The sequence below is a fragment of the Saccopteryx leptura genome, chromosome 5, assembly GCF_036850995.1.
Source record: "Saccopteryx leptura isolate mSacLep1 chromosome 5, mSacLep1_pri_phased_curated, whole genome shotgun sequence".
NCBI classification, from domain to species: domain Eukaryota; kingdom Metazoa; phylum Chordata; class Mammalia; order Chiroptera; family Emballonuridae; genus Saccopteryx; species Saccopteryx leptura.
Genome location: NC_089507.1, coordinates 50,418,708 through 50,439,250, shown reverse-complemented (window position 1 = coordinate 50,439,250; position 20,543 = coordinate 50,418,708). Strand labels below are relative to the sequence as shown.

Here is a 20,543-nt window from a genome sequence, read left to right as displayed (position 1 = left end):
CTCCCTGTTTCCAGCTTCAGAAAAATGAAAAAAATAAAAAAATAAAAATAATAAAAAATAAAAATGCTGCCATGAACATGGGGTTGTATGTGTCTTTACATACCAGTGTTTTTTAGTTTGGGGGGTATATACCCAGTAGAAGGATTGCTGGGTCATATGGTAGTTCTATTTTTAATTTTTTCAGGAACCGCCTTACTTTCTTCCTTAATGGTTTACTACTTTACATTCCCAACAACAATGGATGAGGGTCCCTTTTTCTCCACAGTCTCTCCAACACTTGTTATTACCTGTCTTATTAATAATAGCTAATCTAACAGGTGGGCGGTGATATCTCACTGTAGTTTTGATTTGCATTTCTCTAATAGCTAGTGAAGATGAGAATCTTTTCATATATCTGTTGGCCATTTGTATTTCTTCCTGGGAGAAGTATCTGTTCATGTCCTCTTCCCATTTTTTATTGGATTCTTTGCTTGTTTGTTGTTGAGTTTTCTGAGTTCTTTGTATATTTTGGATATTAGGCCCTTATCTGTGCTGTTGTTTGAAAATATCTCCCACTTAGTTAGCTATTTGTTTTGTTGTCAGTTTCTCTTGCTGTGCAAAAACTTCTTAGTCTGATGTGGTCCCATTCATTTATCTTTGCCTTCACTTCCCTTGCCTTTGGAGTCAAATTCATAAAGTGCTCTTTATGACCAAGGTCCACGAGTTTAGTACCTGTTTTCTTCTATGTAATTTATTGTTTCAGGTCTTATATTTAGGTCTTTGATCCATTTCAAATTAATTTTAGTACAAAGGAACAAACTGTAGTTGAGTTTCATTCTTTTGCATGTGGCTTTCCAGTTTTCCCAGCACCATTTATTTTTTTTATAAATTTTTATTAATTTTAATGGGGTGACATCAATAAATCAGGGTACATATGTTCAAAGAAAACATGTCCAGGTTATCTTGTCATTCAATTATGTTGCATACCCATCACCCAAAGTCAGATTGTCCTCTGTCACCTTCTATCTAGTTTCTTTGTGCTCCTCCCCCTCCCCTTCCCCTCTCCCTCCCTCTCCTCACCTCCCCCCACCCCCCCCCCCCCCCCCCCCCGTAACCACCGCACTCTTGTCCATGTCTCTTAGTCTCGTTTTTATGTCCCACCTATGTATGGAATCAGGCAGTTCTTGGTTTTTTCTGATTTACTTATTTCACTCGTATAATGTTATCAAGATCCAACCATTTTGTTGTAAATGATCTGATGTCATCATTGCTTATGGCTGGGTAGTATTGCATAGTGTATATGTGCCACATCTTCTTTATCCAGTCTTCTATTGAAGGGCTTTTGGGTTGTTTCCATGTCTTGGCCACTGTGAACAATGCTGCAATGAACATGGGGCTGCATGTTTTCTTATGTATCAATGTTCCAGCACCATTTATTGAAGAGGCTTTCTTTTCTCCATTGTGTGTTGTTGGCCCCTTTATTGAAGATTATTTGACCATATATATGAGGTTTTATTTCCGGGCTCTCAATTCTATTCCATTGGTCTGAGTGTCTGTTTTTTGCCAATACCATGCTGTTTTGATTATTGTGGCTCTATAATATTATTTGAAGTCAGGTATTGTAATGCCCCCAGCTTTGTTCTTTTTCCTTAGGATTACTTTGGCTATTCCAGGTTTTTTATAGTTCCAAATAAACCTGATGATATTTTGTTCCATTTCTTTAAAAAATGACATTGGAATTTTGATGGGAATTGCATTAAATTTGTATATTGCTTTAGGTAACATAGTCATTTTGACTATATTTATTATTCCTATCCAAGAACAAGAGATACTTTTCCATTTCATTGTATCTTTTTCTATTTCCCTTAACAATGCTTTGTCGTTTTCATTATTTAGGCCCTTTACATTCTTTGTTATGTTTATTCCTAGGTATTTTTTTTATTAGAAAATATTTTTTATTATTTATCTTTGTAAGAATACAGTTTAGTCACTACATAGCAATATTCCTCTGTCCTAATGAATGCTCTAAAACAAAATGTTTCTTTTACAAATGAGAATGCTATGGTATCTTTAATAATTGTCCAAGATTAATTATTTGTTTAATTGTTCATTAAACCTCTTAATGGACTTCTGTAGATAAAAAACACAACACTGGGGAGAAAGGCTTTTCCCTTTTTCATCTGCTCACAGCCATCAGGGGTCTTAGAAGGCTCCATTAAATTATTTTCAGAAAACATATAGCAGGCTCATAAAACCTCTTAAGACTAAATTCCTTCCCACTTAAAAGTCTTAAACCATCTTCTTTGTGTGTAGAGGCTGCTCAACTAAAGGAATAAAAGTGTTAAAATAAAAATAAATAAACTTAGTGTTTCAGAGCTTATTTTGAATAATGTCATTTGGTACAATTGGTGATACAAAGATAAGGATATTGATCTGTCTGTCTCTTGGAATTAATAATTTAGTGAGATACACAGAGTATTCCTAGGTATTTTTGTTATTGTTGCAACCATAAAGGGGATTATTTTTTAGTTCATTTTCTGATGTTTCATTGTTTGCATATAGGAAGGCAATAGATTTTTGTATATTAATTTTGTATCCTGCGACCTTACTGTATTGGTTTATTGTTTCTAATAGTTTTTTTGTGGAGTCTTTGGGGTTTTCGATGTATAGGATCATATTATCTGCAAAAAGTGAAACCTTTACTTCTTCTTTCCCAATATGAATGCATTTTATTTCGTTCTCTTGTCTGATTTCTCTGGCTAGAACTTCCAGCACTATGTAGAGTAAGAGTGGAGAGAGTGGACAACCTTGTCTTGTTCCTGATTTTAGAGGAAAAGTCCTCAGTTTTATGCCATTTAATATGATGTTAGCTGATGGTTTCTCATAAATGGCCTTTATTATGTTGAGATATTTTCCTTCTATACCCATTTTGTTGAGTGGTTTAAACATAAAATGGTTTTGTATTTTATCAAATGCCTTTTCTGCATCTATTGATAGGATCATATGGTTTTTGTTTTTTGTTTTGTTGATATGGTGTATTATGTTAACAGTTTTACGTATGTTGAACCATCCTTGTGATTCTGGGATGAATCCCACTTGATCCTGATGTATTATTTTTTTAATTTCTTGTATTCAATTTGCTAGTATTTTGTTTAGTATTTTACCATCTGTATTCATTAGAGATATTGGTCTGTAGTTTTCTTTCTTTTTGTTGTCCTTGCCAGGTTTTGGTATGAGGGATATGTTGACCTCATAAAATGTGTTTGGAAGTATTGCTTCTTCTTCAATTTTTTGGAAGACTTTGAGTAGAATAGGAACCAAGTCTTTTTTGAATGTTTAATAGAATTCACTAATATAGCCGTTTGGCCATTGACTTTTATTTTTGGGGAGGTTTTTGATAGTTGTTTCTATTTCTTCCCTGCTTATGGGTCTGTTTAGGCTTTCTACTTCTTCATGACTCAGTCTCGGAAGATTGTATTTTTCTAGGAGTATATCTATTTCTTCTAGATTGTTAAATTTGGTGACATATAGTTTTTCATAGTATTCTACAATAATTCTTTGTATATCTATGATATCTGTGGTGATTTCTCTTCTTTCATTTTGGATTCTGTTTATATGAGTCCTTTCTCTTTTTTTCTTAGTGAGTTTTGCCAAGGGTTTGTCAATATTGTTAATCTTTTTAAAGAACCAGCTCCTTGTTTAATTGATTTTTTCTATAGTTTTTCTGTTCTCTATTTCATTATTTATTTCTGCTCTGATTTTTATTATGTCTTTTCTTCTGCTGGTTTTGGGTTGCCTTTGTTCTTCTTTTTCTAGTTCCTTAAGATGTGAAGTTAAATTGTTTACTTGGGTTCTCTCTTGTTTGTTCATATATGCCTGTAGTGATATGAACTTCCCTGTTATTACTGCTTGTGCTGCATCCCAGAGATTCTGATATTTCATACTGTCATTTTCGTTTGTCTGTATGTATCTTTTGATCTCTGCTTTTATTTCTTCTTTGACCCATTCATTTTTTAAAAGCATGTTGTTTAATTTCCACATTTTTGTGGGTTTGTTTTGTAATTGAATTCTAGTTTCAAAGCTTAGGGTCAGAGGATATGCTTGGTATAATTTCAATCTTTCTGAATTCGTTGATGTTATTTTTGTGGCCCAACATACGGTCAATTCTTGAGAATGTTCCATGTACACTGGAGAAAAATGTATACTCTGGCGCTTTGGGATGAAATGTCCTTTAGATGTTTATCAAATCCAATTTTTCTAGTGTTTCGTTTAAGGCCGATATTTCTTTATTAATTTTCTGTTTGGATATACCATCTAGACCCATCAGCGGTGTATTGAGGTCTCCAAGTATGATTGTATTTTTGTCGGTTTTTATTTTTAGGTCAGTCAGTAGAGTCATATATTTTGGTGCTCCTTGGTTTGGTGCATATATATTAAGAAGTGTTATGTCTTCTTGATTCCATATCCTTTTTATAATTATAAAATGACCATCTTTGTCCCTGAGTACCTTTGCTGTCTTGTAGTCAGCATTGTTAGATATAAGTATTGCTACACCTGCTTTTCTTTGGATGTTATTTGTTCAGAGAATCGTTTTCCAATCTTTCACTTTGAATTTGTTTTTATCCTTGTAGCTTAGATGTGTTTCTTGAAGGCAGCATACAGTTAAATTATCTTTTTAAATCCATTCTGCTACTCTGTGTCTTTTTATTGGTGAATTCAATCCATTTATATTTAGTGTAATTATTGACACTTGAGGGTTTTCTATTGCCATTTTATATATTGCTTTCTGATAGCTTTGTATCTTGTTTGGTTCTTCTCTTTTGTTTTTCTATCATTTGTTTTTGTTTGGTTGTATTTCATACTTCTTTCCTCTGTTACTTCTTTTTTAAGCCATGTGTTTCTGTGGTGATTTTTTTAGGGGTGGCTACCATTAAGTAATAGAAAGGATACATATCATGTTGTAGTACATTATCTCATGAGTGCTTCTGCACTCCATCCTCCTTTGCTACTGTTAATCTTTGTCCTCTCCTCTTGTTTGTTTTTGTTGTCACAGATTAATCCTGTTTTTATTGTGATCTTAATGTAGCATTTACTTGTAGTTTTGTTTTGTTTTGTTCTTTGTATCTGGTTGGTAAACCCCCTTTAGTATTTCCTGAAGTGAGGGTTTTCTGGTGATAAATTTCCTCATCTTTTCTGTACCTGTGAATGTTTTCATTTCTCCTTCATATATGAAGGATAGCTTTGATGGGTATAGTATTCTTGGCTGAAAGTTCCTCTCTTTCAGGGCTTTAAATATTGGGGTCCACTCTCTTCTAGCTTGTAGAGTTTCTGCTGAAAAATATGATGATAATCTAATAGGCCTCTCTTTCAGAACTTTAAATATTGGGGTCTAACTTGTAGAGTTTCCACTGAGAAACCTGATGATAATCTAATGGGGCTTCCTTTATATGTTGTATTCTTCTTTTCCCTGGCTGCCTTGAGAATTTTTTCTTTGTCATTGGTTTGTGATCATTTCATTATAATGTGCCTTGGAGTAGGTTTGTTAGAGTTAAGGTAACTCGGTATTCTGTTTGCTTCTTGAATTTGAGGCTCTAATTCTTTCTACAAGCTAAGGAAATTCTCATCTATTATTTGTTTGAATATGTTCTCCATTCCATTTTCTCTCTCTTCTCCTTCTGATATACTCATTATTCTTATGTTGCTCTTTCTGATGGAATCAGACAATTCCTGTAGGGCTTTCTCATTTTTCTTAATTTGTGAGTCTCTCTCCTCTTCTCTCTGTAGTGTCTCTAGTTGCCTGTCCTCTATGTCACTAATTCTCTCCTTTATCTGGCCTGTTCTATTAGCTAGGCTTGTTACCTCATTTTTCAGTCATGAATTAAGTTTTTCATCTCTGTTTGATTCATTTTCATAGTTTCAGTTTCCTTGGTGATGTGTTCTTTCTCTTCATTGAATTGTTTTTTGAGCTCCCTAAATTGCCTTTCTGTGCTTTCTTGTATTTCCCTGAATATTTTTAGGACTTCAATTTTAAATTTTCTGTCATTTAACTCCAAGATTCCCAAGCAATTGAAATTTTTTCTATAGATTTTTTTCTCATCTATCTGAGCTACATCTCTGTCTTTTGTATCCATGATATTTGATTTCTTTTTCCTTAATGGCATTTCAGAGTGGTATTGTTAATAACACTAATAAGAGATGATAAAAATTGAAAAAAATACAGTGAAAAAAGTGAAAATTCTAGTGTGCTAAATGGAACAAAACTACATAGAATGGAGAGCCTGAGTTGGAGGGAAATGACAAAGAGATAAAAAAAAAACAACAAAGTAAAAACACACAAAATGCCACAAGGGATAAAATTGAATCAAAAATAAAATAATTTGTTTGTGAATGAGAGAAAAAGTAAAAGAGAAAAGAAGAAACAAGAAGAGAAAAAAAAGAGTTAAGGTTTTTGGAATGTAAGGTTTTTCTCCCAAAGTGGAGAAAAAAAGATAAAAATACAAGAAAAATATGGAAAACAGTTATAAAAAAATGTGTTTTTTTCCTGTTTTTTGAGAGGTTATCTTCTTTTTTTTTTTTTCTTTTTCTTTTTGGACAGTGGCGCTGTACCCTAGGTTTTGCCCCTGTGGCACTCTTGAGTAGAGATTTGCAGTTGATATGTCTCTATTGTGATGACATAAGCCAGATCTCAGTCCTGTTGGTAGGCAGGGCTTCTTAGCGTTTGCAGACTCTGACAATGAAAGATCAAGTTTTCCTGGTGCCTCTCCCCACCTCTCCTTCCTGAGTCAGCATCCTGGGGATCCAGCTGTGAAGTTGCCCTAGGCACTGCTTGGAAAACAAGAGGCTCTAAGAGCTGCCAAGTCCCCCCTCCAGCCCTGCTCAATGCACAGTTCTGGGTAAGGCTTTGACAGCCAGAGCTGCCAGTGTATGCAGGCAGGGCTGGGAGCCAATTGCTTTTCAGGTGTCTTTCTGTAACCTGTATCAGCTGGAGGGAAGATGCCCCAGCCACTGCCTGCAGAGCAAGAGGCCCCAAAAGCTGCCAAGTCCCTCCTCTAGGTCTGCTCCAAGCACAGCTCTGGGTAAGGTTTTGTCTACCAGAGCCACCAGCATAAGCAGACAGGGCTGTGAGTGACTTCTTTCTGGTCAGGCTCCTTTCTAAGGGAACCTGGGTGTATCTAGTTTGCCTCAGTGCTCCGTGAGTCTGATCTCCACAGGCTTCTCCCCTTCTCCCTTGTGCTGTTTGGTAGCCTACAGCAAGCTGCTTGCACCAAGCCCCTACCACTTCTGCAGGTCTGCTCTGTGGGAATGTGCTTTGTAACCTGTATCGGCTGGCGGAGGCACCCCGCCTGGACAGGTCCAGGTGTAGAGAACCCGGCCCTTGTGCACTTCCTGTGCTGTTGGTCAGGGAGCCAGGATCACAAAGAAAGTCTGGTATAGCCCACGCAGAAGTCCACTGCTGACAGTCTCTGGCCCAGCCCCTCTATCTGTGAACACATGCACCTATGCCAGAGGCGCCAGGTGGAGCCACTCACACACCACCCACGATTGCAAACTGGGAGTGAACAAAGCCCAAAGCCACTCTAGTGCCAGTCTCCTCAGGCGACTCACTCACCCACCTCTGCCAGGGTCTGCCACTGGCGCTAGCTCCACGTCTGCAATCTCAGGCTGAGCTGCTGGTGCATTTTCTCCTCAGCTTGATTGTCTGCCCTAGCCAGCTTCTTCCCTCATCCCTAGCCCACCCTACCTCTCAGTTTCAAGTGAAAGCAGCCCTTCCTCAGGTCAGTGAGGAAAGTGGAATACTTTGTTCTCCATCTTATTTCCTTCAGAGTAGATTATATATTCAGCTACCTTTTCACCCAATTGTACCTTTGTTTGATGTATGTGTATTTCAGATGCTCCTGAGATTGTTTTTCTGTCTCTAGTTGTTGAATTTGTTGAAATTTCAGGGGGAGATATTGGGAGCACCCCTCATGGCGCCATTTCTCTGATGTCACTCTCACTGTGATTTTAATTTGCATCCCTCTGATGATTTGCAACACTGAGAATCTTCTTTATGTCTATTGACCATCTGAATGTCCTCTTTAGAGAAATGTCTATTCAGAGTATTTGTCCATTTTTAAATTGAGTTGTCTTCGTGGTGTTGAATTATATAAGTTCTTTATATATTTCAGATATTAACTTCTTATCAAATGTGTCATTGGCAAATATGTTCTCCCATTTAATGGATTGCCTTTTCCTTTTGTTGATAGTTTCTTTTGCTGTGCAAATGCTTTTTAGTTTGTTGTAGTTGCATTTGTTTATTTTCTTTTGTTTCTCTTGCCCAAGGAGATATATTGGCAAAAATATTTCTACAAGAGATGTCTGAGATTTTACTGCCTATGTTTTTTTCTAGGATTTTTATGGTTTTGCAACTTATATTTGAGTCTTTAATTCATTTAGAGTTTATTCTTGTGTATGGTGTATTTTGGTGGTCTAGTTTCATTTTTTTATATACTGGTCCTATTTCCCCAACACCATTTATTGAAGAGACTAGACTGTCTTTTACTCCATTGTATGTTCTTTCCTCCTGTGTCAAATTTAATTGACCATAAGTGTTTGGGTTTATTTCTGGGCTCTCTGTTATGTACCATTGATTTATACGTCTCTTATGCCAGTACCAGGCCATTTGGGGAATCCATGAGTTTAAAGGCTTAGAAAATTTTGGGAAGTTTTACTGCCCAAATACTTTTATTCACTACCTTGACTGAACCCTGAGAGCTGACAAACTATAAACCTTGTATTGGTACTCTCTCCCTGTAAAACTGATTTTCATTGAGAACCCATCAGTAAGGATTTGTTTGGGGCATGATCAGTCTTACATCAAGCTACATAGATGTGATGAGGCCCTCATAGAAAGGAGTATTGAATTGTTACCTCTTGTATGAAGTCTTCCCTGATGTTCTCTTTCTTTTAATACCTATTCCCACAGAAATTTGCTTATTAAGCATTAACAGTAACCCCTATCATTTATGATTTTCTCTATTAGTCTCCGCCAATAGTGGGTAGAGCTGCTCAAGGACAAGACCATAATTATTTATACTCTTATTTCCAGAGAGCTATACTATTCACCATACAAAGCAGACACTTAGTAATAGCTTATTGAACTTACCTTGTGCCAAGCACTGTGCTTGACAATAGCTTACTTGCCTGAATTAATACTTATAATTTTGTGAGAGGGAATAATCTCTCATATTTTATGCATTAAATAAGCTGAGAATTAGAGAGTGTAAGTAACTTGCCCTAAATAAAACTGAATATGTGGCATTGCCAAGATTCAAATCCAAACCTAACTGGTTCCCAAACTGTGCTCTTATTCTTTTGCAAGGAGGCAAGGAAGGAAGAAGAAATGACAAATATCGCTTACAATCTTTGTTGCAAAAATGCTGATTAAATGAATTTCAATGCTACTGTGCCTTATAAAAGCATTTTCTGGATATATAATTTTTATTTTCTATGTCAATTCTGCTACCTATGTATATATTCCACAAAACCTTTAAATTGTTATTTGGTTATAGTTTGTTTTCATCCAACTTTAGAAGCCTTGTGAGTTAACCCTATAATTCACAGATCCTTATTTTCAGCAGTCTGTACAAGATCTTTCTTTCATTTTCTTTTCTTTTATTTTGCCCTTTTATATGTGAATCCTATTTCCACTGCCCTGCCTGCCCCCGTAGGCCTCACATTAATATTTTACATATGTCTTTAGATATACAATTACCTAAAAAATCCATAGGGTATTTTTTTGCATGTGTATGTATATGCGTTTAATTCATATAAGTAGGTTTTTGTGTAATGCCTTATATCATAACTTACTGTTTTGGCTCAACCCTGGGAATTTAATCAGGTCCACCATAGATTCCATTATATTCTTTTCTCCAAGTAGGTTCCTCGAACTCCCACTGCCACAAAGAATAAGTACACACATCTTCATATGTGCCTCTTTATAAGCCTTCAAGAATTTCTCTGAGCCTGATTAGGAAGTGGTGCAGTAAATAGAGCATCGGACTGGGATGTGGAGGACCTGGGTTTGAGACGCCGAGGTCGCCAGCTTGAGCGTGGGCTCAACTGGTTTGAGCAGAATTCACCAGCTTGGACCCAAGGTCGCTGGCTCTAGCATGGGGTTACTCGGTCTGCTGAAGGCCTGTGGTCAAGGCACATATAAGAAAGCAATCAATGAACAACTAAGGTGTCACAACAAAACAACTAATGATTGATGCTTCTCATCTCTCTTTGTTCCTGTCTGTCCCTATCTATCCCTCTCTTTGACTCTCTCTCTGCTGTAAAAAAAAAAAAATTTCTCTGAAATATGTACCCAGAGTACATATGCAGTCTGCCAAGTATACTAGAATGCTTTCCAGAAGGTTTTACCAGTAATGCAAAAGAGTTTGAACATCTCTTATTCACCAAAACAATATTATTCTCTTCTTAAACTTTGACAATACCTTATATGTATTGTGAATATACAGTAGATGTTCATTATTGTTATATTTTCATTTTTCAGCTTACTAGTAAGTTTGAGTACTTTTTCACGTATCTATTAGCTCTTTGGCCATCCCCTTCTATGATTTGTCTATTAATATACTTTTGCCTACTTAATGGTTTTTCTGTATATTTATTATCGGTTTATGGATTTCTCTATTTCCTACAAAATCCTTAGATAGTAAACATTGCAAGTATTTTCTCATCCACCTAGATTTTTCTATAGAATACTTAATTTTGATTTCATAAAATTTATCTATCTTTAACCTTTGGTTTATTTTTTGAGAGTTTTACTAAAAGGTTCCGATTTCTACATCACAAGGATAATACCCTATGTTTTTTTTTTTAAAAAAAATACTTTATTTATTGATTTTAGAGAGAAGAGAAAGAAAAAGAGAAAAGGGCAGGGGGCAAGGGGAGGAGCATGAAGCATTAACACATTGTTGCTTCTTGTATGTGCCTTAACCAGGCAAACCCAGTGTTTTAAACTGGCGACCTCTGCATTCCAGGTTGATGTTTTATCTACTGTGCCACCACAGGTCAGGCAATGACTTACATTTTTTAATATTAGTGAGTGCTTTTGTTCCCACTCTTGCTCTTATTCTCTCTCTCTCTCTCTCTCTGTCCTCTCACACACATACCACACACATATGCACAAAAATCTTCAACAAGCATCATACTTAGTACAGAAAAAAATTCATAAGCTTATAAAACAGGAGCCCCATAACATCACTCCTATTTAAATGGAGCTTTGGCTAAAAGCAAGGCAAAGAAAAAAATAACGATTGGAATAAATGAGTTAAAACTAAACTGGACATTATTTCAGACTTTTTAGTCGCTAAGGTGGGAGGATGTAGAAAGGGAGACATCAAGGAGGATGTTTGTGTTATACTAGTTATCAAAGTATCAAAACATTCTCATTGGAATAGAAAAACACCAAGATTTTCACCAACTTAAGAAATGTTTTCAAAAATCTTTCTATATTTCTTTAGACAAATGATAGCTCATTGTGCCAGGGAAGAGTTAATTACTAGCTATGTAATACAGAAATATATAGTAAAGAGAGGTTGATTAAATAATTTCTAGTTAGTGATGGCAGGTGACAAGCACAAAATCCAAATATTAGAAATAATCACAAATTCTCTATTTAAATACATGGTTTTATTTATTTTTTTTTTTAGCCAACGTAATCCTCGTCTATGGACAGCAACCTTTGGTACTTCCTCAGTATTTCCTAGACAGAGAATAAGATTAAATACTATTTTGATCCATAATGACTATAACGCTGCAAGTCATGAAAATGATATTGCAGCTGTGAAACTTGACAGAGATATCAACTTTACCAAAAATATACATAGGGTCTGTCTGCCAGAAGCTAACCAGAATATTCTACCTGGTTCCACAGCTTATGTAACAGGATGGGGATCTCAAACATTTGAAGGTAAGCATCTCAGGAAAAATAAAACAAACAACAATAAAATCTCCTGGTTCTTGCTATTGTGTATGTGTGTGTATATATATCAAGATTGATGATAGATAGATAGATAGATAGATAGATAGATAGATAGATAGATAGATAATAGATAGATCTTTTAATTGAGGAACACCTGAAATATAGGTTCTATGGACATAACCATCCTATATTATACTCAATCTAAACTGTAGTCATTCCTGAGTTTCCTCAGCAAAGTAAAGCAATGCCCTTAGCAACTATAGAGAATTCTAAAGAACAGGGAAATGTAAAATAAAGCGATGAAAAACCATGAATGCTTCAATGACCCACAGACTCCATATAACTCAAATGGCTCCCTATTAAAAAAATAATAATAACACTTTTTTAAAAAGCAGCTTTGGCTAAGTAAGGGGCTTAACAACCTTTAAGATATTAACAGTCATTTCAGGTATACTGGGATGAAATAAATCCTGCCTCAAGAAAGAAACTCTATGTGTCCATAAGCATTGCCCTAATTTGTTTATTAAATGAATACAATGGAAATAAATATGAACACAATGTGAGAGAGCAAGTAGGGGCAAGGGGAAAATAAGAGTATCAATCACGGGATGGAAAAATGCCATTTTCATGGGTTTATACCCATGCTGTAGATGTCTCTGGAATAATACAAAGATTTAATTGTCTAAGAAAATGTTTCATTGTATTCACATAGCCCAATGTAATAGTTAAAAATTTGTGCGTATCACAAAAATGGCAGTGCCATTTGAGGGAACATCAATATAGAACAAATTAATTTTTTAAGCTTTGAAACCAGAGTGGGGGTTTTTTTGTTTTTTGTTTTTTGGTTTGTTTGTTTGTTTGTTTGTTTTGCTGTTAGATTAAAGATTATTCAATATATAAATTTTCAATTCAAAGTTAGGCAGTGGATAATTTTAATACCACTAGTCAATTTTAAGACAGAATATTTATTTATTTTTCTTAAAGTCCAAGGGGCATCATAAACTAAAGCAAAAACAAGAGAGAGAAAGAGAGAGAGAAATTGATCTCTACAAAAAGGCTATCTTTTCCTACTTATGAGTATCTTTGTTGAAAAGAGAATCCTAAGTACATCTTCAATAGCCTTCTTTTCTGAATAAGAAATAATGTTTGGAGTACATTTATTCCTTTCCATATTCATCACAGAGTCATTGATTTCTTTATGTTAAAGTCCATTTTCTTTCTGTGTTATAAATAACAGGCAACACAGTTAGAGATCTACAGCAAGGACGGGTGTACATAATAAGTAATAATGTATGTAATGCACCAACTAGTTATGATGGAGCAGTCTTGCCTGGAATGTTATGTGCTGGCCTACGTCAAGGTGGAGTGGATGCATGCCGGGTAAGTTCAAGACAGTATTAACAATGACTTCATTCAAGGTTCTAAGTTCTTACTAGCATGTAATATTGTAATAGCTATAGAGGTAAATTGTAATTCACAGTCCTGATCCTCTAAAAATTTATGGTCTATATTTTAGGGATAAAATTTCTATCATGAAGTTGGTTTGTGATGAAATACTCATTCTGAGAAGCCAAACTGCAAAGTGGTTAATTACCCAAACTCAAGAACCAGATAGATCTGAGTTTGATTCTTTTTTTTAACAGAGACAGAGAGAGAGTCAGAGAGAGGGAAAGATAGGGACAGACAGATAGGAACGGAGATGAGAAGCATCAATTCTTCGCGGCGGCACCTTAGTTGTTCATTGATTACTTTCTCGTATGTGCCTTGATCAGGGAGCCACAGCCGAAGGAGTGACCCCTTGCTCAAGCCAGTGACCTTTGGACTCAAACCAGCAAGTATGGGGTCATGTCTATGATCCCATGCTCAAGCCAGCGACTCTGAGCTCAAGCTGGTGAGTGTGTGCTCAAGCCAGATGAGCCCGCGCTCAAGCTGGTGACCTCCAGGTTTCAAACCTAGGTCTTCCACGTCCCAGTTTGATGCTTTATCCACTATGCCACTGCCTGGTCAGGCCTGAGTTTGAATTTTTTTAACCACCATAATCAATTCTTTTACCAATATAGTGAGGATAATAATAATAGTATTTAACTTTTTTACATACTACTAAAGAGTAGACGGAGATTAAACTTGTCAGACATGTACTAAGCAACAGAGAAATAGCTATCTCAGCTATTTTTACTGTTATTAACCTAGATCATGATCACTAACATTAACTTTAACTTCAAGCTTTTAATCACTCTGAGGGTTTGAACAAATTAATTGCTCATCTAAGAATCATAGAGAATAATTGATTTTAAGACATAAATAACACCTGAATATCAGTACCTTAAAGATAGAAAATTTATACAAACAGCTTAGTTTCTGGAGTTACAGCACCTCTCATAACTATAAAACAACACAAATGAGGATAAAAAACTACTTAGATTTAGCCTATAAGTTTTAAAAAAATCTAAAACTGCAAACAATAAAAATGAAATTCTTCCTTCAAAGTTACTAAAATAAGATTTTAATACTAAAATTTTAAAGTAATCTAAACAATTGTTTAAAGTTATCTAAACAATTGGCATGGTTATATTTCTTAATATATTTTATTCCTATGTCTGAAACCCAACCCCATATATTAATAGCAACAACTACTTAGTATCAGAAATTACATTTCTAGAATTAAAAAAAATCAATTTGTTATTTTGATAAACCTGATAATATTTTCCTGGGAGTTATATGTGGGAAAACCAGCTTTATTCTTTCCTCAAATATTACTGACTTTTATATTTAGTGCTCACATTTTTAAAAAGTGGATAAGAAGTACTTCTTAGATAACTTTTGTAAAAACCTCAAATCCATGCTCACTTTCCCAAAAATAAAACACTTTTACTGACCGCAAGTTGTGTGTAGGTAAGACTTGTTTACCAATTTTCAAGATACTGTTAATTATTCATGGCACTTTATTCCCTTTAAGTGAAGATGACACTGTCGTAGAGAATACTTCTTGCTCCCCAAACTGAATCTTAATTGCTAGCCTTGTAACAGCAAATTCTCAACTTTCATAGTAGTTTTCCAGATAATTCATCAATCAAAAATAAGCAACACACATCTACACTGACAATTCCAGACCTGCTAAGAGCATTAATTAGAACTGATTTAGGAATACACATGGTATAAAAGAGTATTGTTTATGCTTTACCATGATGCCCTTTCTCTTCGGCATATACAAATTTGGCTATTCCCCCAAGCCTAGTTGAAGCCATAACTAATCATAAAACTTCCTGATGTGTTATAATCCAGGCCTTCCTGATTTTCAGCTGAAGTACTATAATGCATAAAGTTTGTGCCTCAAGAATAATTTATGTAAGAGCTTATGATGTCCTATTCATTTCTTGTCATTTACTTTTTCAAAGAAAGTAAATGAATTATTTTTTATTCATCAGACTGTGCTAACACAATAATGTGTTCCCTGCACTCAGTAAAGCTATGGTCTAGAAGGTGAACACAAGCTCAAATATCTGCACAATCGGCAGTGAAGCTGGCCAGATACAGAAAAATTGACATATCCTTCTTAGCTTAACATTTGCTTGTCCACTCTTGGTAGACATTACACAGAGAAATTTCTTCCTACAAAGGAAATGGCAACAAAAACAATGATGAAAAGGTGCTTAGAACTGGTTAACTGAAGCACATATGCATAATCTAAATGAAGCAGCTGCCAATCAGCTCCATACAGTACTTGCTTTGCAAGCTGGTGATTCACACACTGACCCTTCTTCCCATCTAGACCAGTAATTAAGTAGGTATAGAAGAACTAGCTACTAAAAGCAGTTGAATGAATAACAAACTATTCTGGATGCACATTTGGTAATATATAATAACTGACTTTTATTAATATTGACTGTGTGCCAGGCAATACTTACGTTAAACTCATTTAAACACATAAATACATTATTTATGCCTGAACAGGTGGTGGCACAGTGGATAGAGTGTCAGACTGGGATGCAGAGGACCCAGGTTTGAAACCCCAATGTCTCTGGCTTGAGCGCAGACTCACCAACTTGAGTGCAGGATTGTTGGCTTGAGCATGGGATCATAGACATGATTCCATGGTCACTGGCTTGAGCCCAAAGGTCTCTGGCTTGAAGGTCAAGGTCACTGGCTTGAGCAAGGGGTCACTTGCCCTATTGTAGCTCCCCAGTCAAGGCACATGTGAGAAAGTAATTAATGAACTAAGGAGCTGCATGGAAGAATTGATCCTTCTCATCTCTTTCTCTTTTTGTCTGTCTGTCCCTATCTGTTCCTCATTCTGCCTCTCTCTCTCTTTCTCTGTCATACAAAAAAATATTTATTTATAAGTGAAGTAACTGAGGCAGAAGGAGCTATCAAATAGCTTAATGAAGGTCATATAGCTGGTAAGTGGAGAACTCAAACTCTGGCTATATAACTCCAGAACTCACAGATTTATCCCATCATCTAACATGTAAGAACTGTTAAATTTGTTTCCCCAATTAGAGATTGTATGTAGATATTTTTTGGTTGGTGTATAATTATAATTGGGTAAGTATTTCATGAGCAGTATTTTACTCATTGCCATATAAATATTTTTCTGCTTATTCACCAAAAAAATATTTTTAATGATACCATGCAGGGAGAGAACTATGAATAGGAGGATAAGTGAGACTTCTAAAACCTCATTCATTCAACAAATATTTTCCTAGCATCTCCTATGGGATAGAAGGTTAGGACATAGCAGTGCCTAGAATTGGTACATTCCTTCCATGGTGGACTTTATAGAATAACCAGAAAAACAGACATTGAACAAGTATCGTGAATGCAGTGAGGGTTGCAGAGATGTGCAGCAATTACAATGAGGGGAACTGATTCAGTGGGAGTAAGTTCAAACAGGCACATGAATGGGCTTGTATGAAATAATGAAGAAGCAGTGAAAAAGATACATACAAGAGGTCAGAACACAGGCAATGACAAACTAATCCAGCCCAAAGGTGGAAGGGGTGGCAGTGTGGTGGAAAGACACATGTGGTCAGGGAAGGATCTCTGAAGGAGGTAAAGCTTGTGATGAGTGACAGTTAACCAGGCAAATGAGGGAGCCTGGGAAATGTGCTCTTCATCTTCTCACCTTTGCTAAAGGAACAATGTGCGGCTTTGAAAGCTTTTGGTAGTTTTCACATGACTTGGTATGATATCTTAACAAGAAATGTCAGACTAATTTTATTGTCATAAGGGGCATGACTTCTACTGCCATAAAAATAAACTTAAAACTTTGGGGTTGTCTTCACACTGAAATAATTATTCTGTTTCCTTCATTCAGGGTGACTCTGGTGGCCCACTAGTACAACAGGACTCACGGCGGCTGTGGTTCCTCGTGGGGATAGTAAGCTGGGGGGATGAATGTGGTCTGGCAGATAAGCCAGGAGTGTACACTCGAGTGACAGCCTACCGCAACTGGATAACCCAACAAACTGGGATCTAGTGCAATAAATGTCTCTCTGCTGCAAAGTATGTATGGAGGTGTGCCTGTCCATAACTCCAAAACTCGACTTTCCAGCTGCAAAATAAACTGGAAGTACCCTATTTAACACCCTTTACATAAATAAGGTTTCACAAAAAATTTTTTCCTTATTACTATAGATTTTATATTTTTTCAAGAAAACCATATAAACGCATACCCCTGTGGCTGCGTACCAAGGGAGAGAAAACTAGTTACATAAGTAAGAATTTTATTATAGTTGTGATAAGTGCTAATAGTGAAGAAAACAGGTACCCAAGAGGGGATACTAGAGGAACCTGGACACATCTGCACCGTCAGAGGCCCCTTCTCTCATAGAGTCTCATTGAAGTTGATAAGTAGGCCAAGTATCAAAACATGCAAGAGATATGGTAGAATAACACTCAAGACAGAAAGAATAACATGAGGCAACAAAAATACTATTTATTTGAAATTTCTGCTTATTCAATATTTTATAGGTGGTGTCAAGTCCTAAAATTAAATATATAAAATGATTGTACAGTCCCACAGCAATCTTAATTATCCTGTAAGAACATGCTCCCAAGGGAACTAACTGACGAATTTCAGGCATTTAAGATCAAAGCTAAACTATTCACTCCTCAACTAAGACCCCAAAAATTATAAATAATTTTTATGACAACTTTTATTAAAAATATCCTTTATCTATGTGGAGAGAATTTATTTCCTTCATAGAGAAGTTTATAAAATATATCAACACAACCTTCTCAAGTAACTTACAACTATACAGTGCTTTTTTCACAACTAAATAAGAGCAATTTTAAGAACTTAAGAACACCAATGGCAGTTATTTTTGGGAATTTAAGAATCCTTAGTACCTAAACCCAAGTAATGAATTGAAAGTCATGAGGAAAAAATGTGAAGAGCTGGTTAAAGGTTAAATAGCTTAATTTCAATAAAATTATCTTAAAGAATAAAGGGACTTCTCTCTCTCTCTCTCTCTCTCTCTCTCTCTCTCTCACAAACACACACATAAATTAAATTAAATGCATTAAAATTTAATGACACAGCAATTTATATAGTTTGAATCATGAGTGTTACTAAAATTTTATAGCATCTTAGCATAGCTAAAGCGTTGTTGTGCATGATCATCTATGTGTCAGGGCTTCCTCCATTTAAAAGCCAACTTATGACACCTGGGTATCAGAACAACTACATGCATTATGATGAAAACATCTTGTATTTCCTTATGTAAAATTGTGAGACCTACAACGTAGGTCTATTTTATTTTAAGGAAAAGAAATTGAAATTTTAACCAATTTTTGGTGAAATGTATAAACAAAATTGTTGGTTTACCTTATTTCAAATAAACTCTTAAAAGTCATTTTCCTGTTTAAGTGTTTAGGGAAGTTATGATTTATGAAGGACAATCCAAAACAATTTATTTAATTGGTTCTCTAATAAGAGAACTGCCAACTAGACTCTAAAGGCTTGGCACTTTCTGCTGCCTTATAATCAAGCACTATAACTGAGGCAAGCGTCCAGCTTGCCACTCCCTTGCTGCACCCTGTGAAGACAACATTAAACTGGTAATTTAGAGTATACAAAGGAAAGTACTTACTTGGAAGAATATAGAGCAAACTCAATTATTTCCTGAAACTCTAGCAGAAACTTTCTAGCACCCTAATTCAGTGCCAGAAAGAGAAATACCAGGGAGAATCCTATTCAGCATATGGAAAACACACAGAATAACCAAGAAAAAAACATGGCAAGCAAATTGAATTGTTCAAAAGTTTAAAATAGTGAACGGAATTAACAAGAGTCATAATTATCCAAGAAAGTGTAGAGCAAAAAATTGACCTTTTTTTTTTGCACTTAGAGGTCTTGATTACAGACTATAGGTCAATAGTTTAAAAAATTTACCAAACCCTGCTCTATTCCAGGCTTTCTACTACATACTAATTAAACAAAGGTAAACAAGGTGCCCTGCCCTTAAGACATTCAGAAAACGGTGGTATTGACAAACATACAACATCATGAATGCACAAAGAGTAGAAAATTTATTACAGAACAACCAAAGAAGGGGGAAGTCTTAAAAGACTCAGGGTAAATATTTTATAATAATATCAAAAGTGAGTTTTCCAAGGCATGAGTTTGCCATGAACCATGCTAATTAATCTGGCACAGGCTCTAATTTACATAATTTAATTCCAATTATCCAATTTGCTAAAAAATAAATGATCTAAACAGATCCAAAATGGATTTTCTCTTTATGTTTTTCATATGTTTATATAATCCAAATCTCAAAAACAATCTTTTCCATTTCTAATTAATCAGTTTGATTAATTTCCAATGGGGAAAACTGGTCATTTTCCCCACATATTTCTATAAGAATAAATTGCCTTGCTTGACCAGGCAGTGGCACAATGGGTAGTGTGTTAGACTGGGATGTGGAGGACCCAGGTTCAAAACCCAAGGTCATCAGCTTGAGTGCAGGCTCATCTGGTTTGAGCAAGGCTCACCAGCTTGAGCCCAAGGTCACTGGCTTGAGGAAGGAGTCACTCATTCTGCTCTAGCCTCTCCCCCCTCCCCGTCAAGGTACATATGAGAAAGCAATCAATGAACAACTAAGTTGCTGCAGTGAAGAATTGATGCTTCTCATCTCTCATCCTTCCTGTCTGTCTGTACCTATCTGTCCCTCTCTCTGTCTCTCTCATAAGTAAGTAAGTAAATAAATGAATAAATAAATAAATAAGAATATATTGTTTTTTAAAGAAACAGTATCATGGGAGAAATAATCAGAAGCTGGTTGGTCTCCACCAGAAATGTTTTTGAAAAATTTCTGGAAAAGTTAGACCTAAAAGCAGATCATTTCTATGGACCCTTCCTATCTAAGATTTTCTCCATGATATACAAGTAGTTTTGAGGGAGCATAAAAGCTCCATGAGAAAATAATTCCAGAGTTTTGGAACACTTGTTTGCTTGTTTAATATGGTGCATAACCATGAATCAAATTATCTAAAGAAAAGAAATCTAATCAGAATTCAAATTAAGTAGAAATTCGTTTTAGAGAAAAATTTAGCTACGTGAAATTGAAGACTTAATTCCAAAGCAAACAGAACTCAC

At 35.6% G+C, this 20,543-nt stretch overlaps 1 protein-coding gene across 1 annotated transcript in view; it reads left to right on the top strand.

Moving 5' to 3' along the window:
* TMPRSS11D (transmembrane serine protease 11D) overlaps positions 1 to 17,744 on the top strand; it is a 60,902-nt gene extending 43,158 nt beyond the window's left edge. The window contains exons 8-10 of the mRNA XM_066384811.1: positions 11,676 to 11,935; positions 13,185 to 13,327; positions 17,262 to 17,744. Coding sequence (XP_066240908.1) covers positions 11,676 to 11,935; positions 13,185 to 13,327; positions 17,262 to 17,423 — 565 coding nt within the window. The 3' untranslated portion in view covers positions 17,424 to 17,744. The remainder of the gene's footprint in view (positions 1 to 11,675; positions 11,936 to 13,184; positions 13,328 to 17,261) is intronic.
* Positions 17,745 to 20,543: the final 2,799 nt, after the last annotated feature.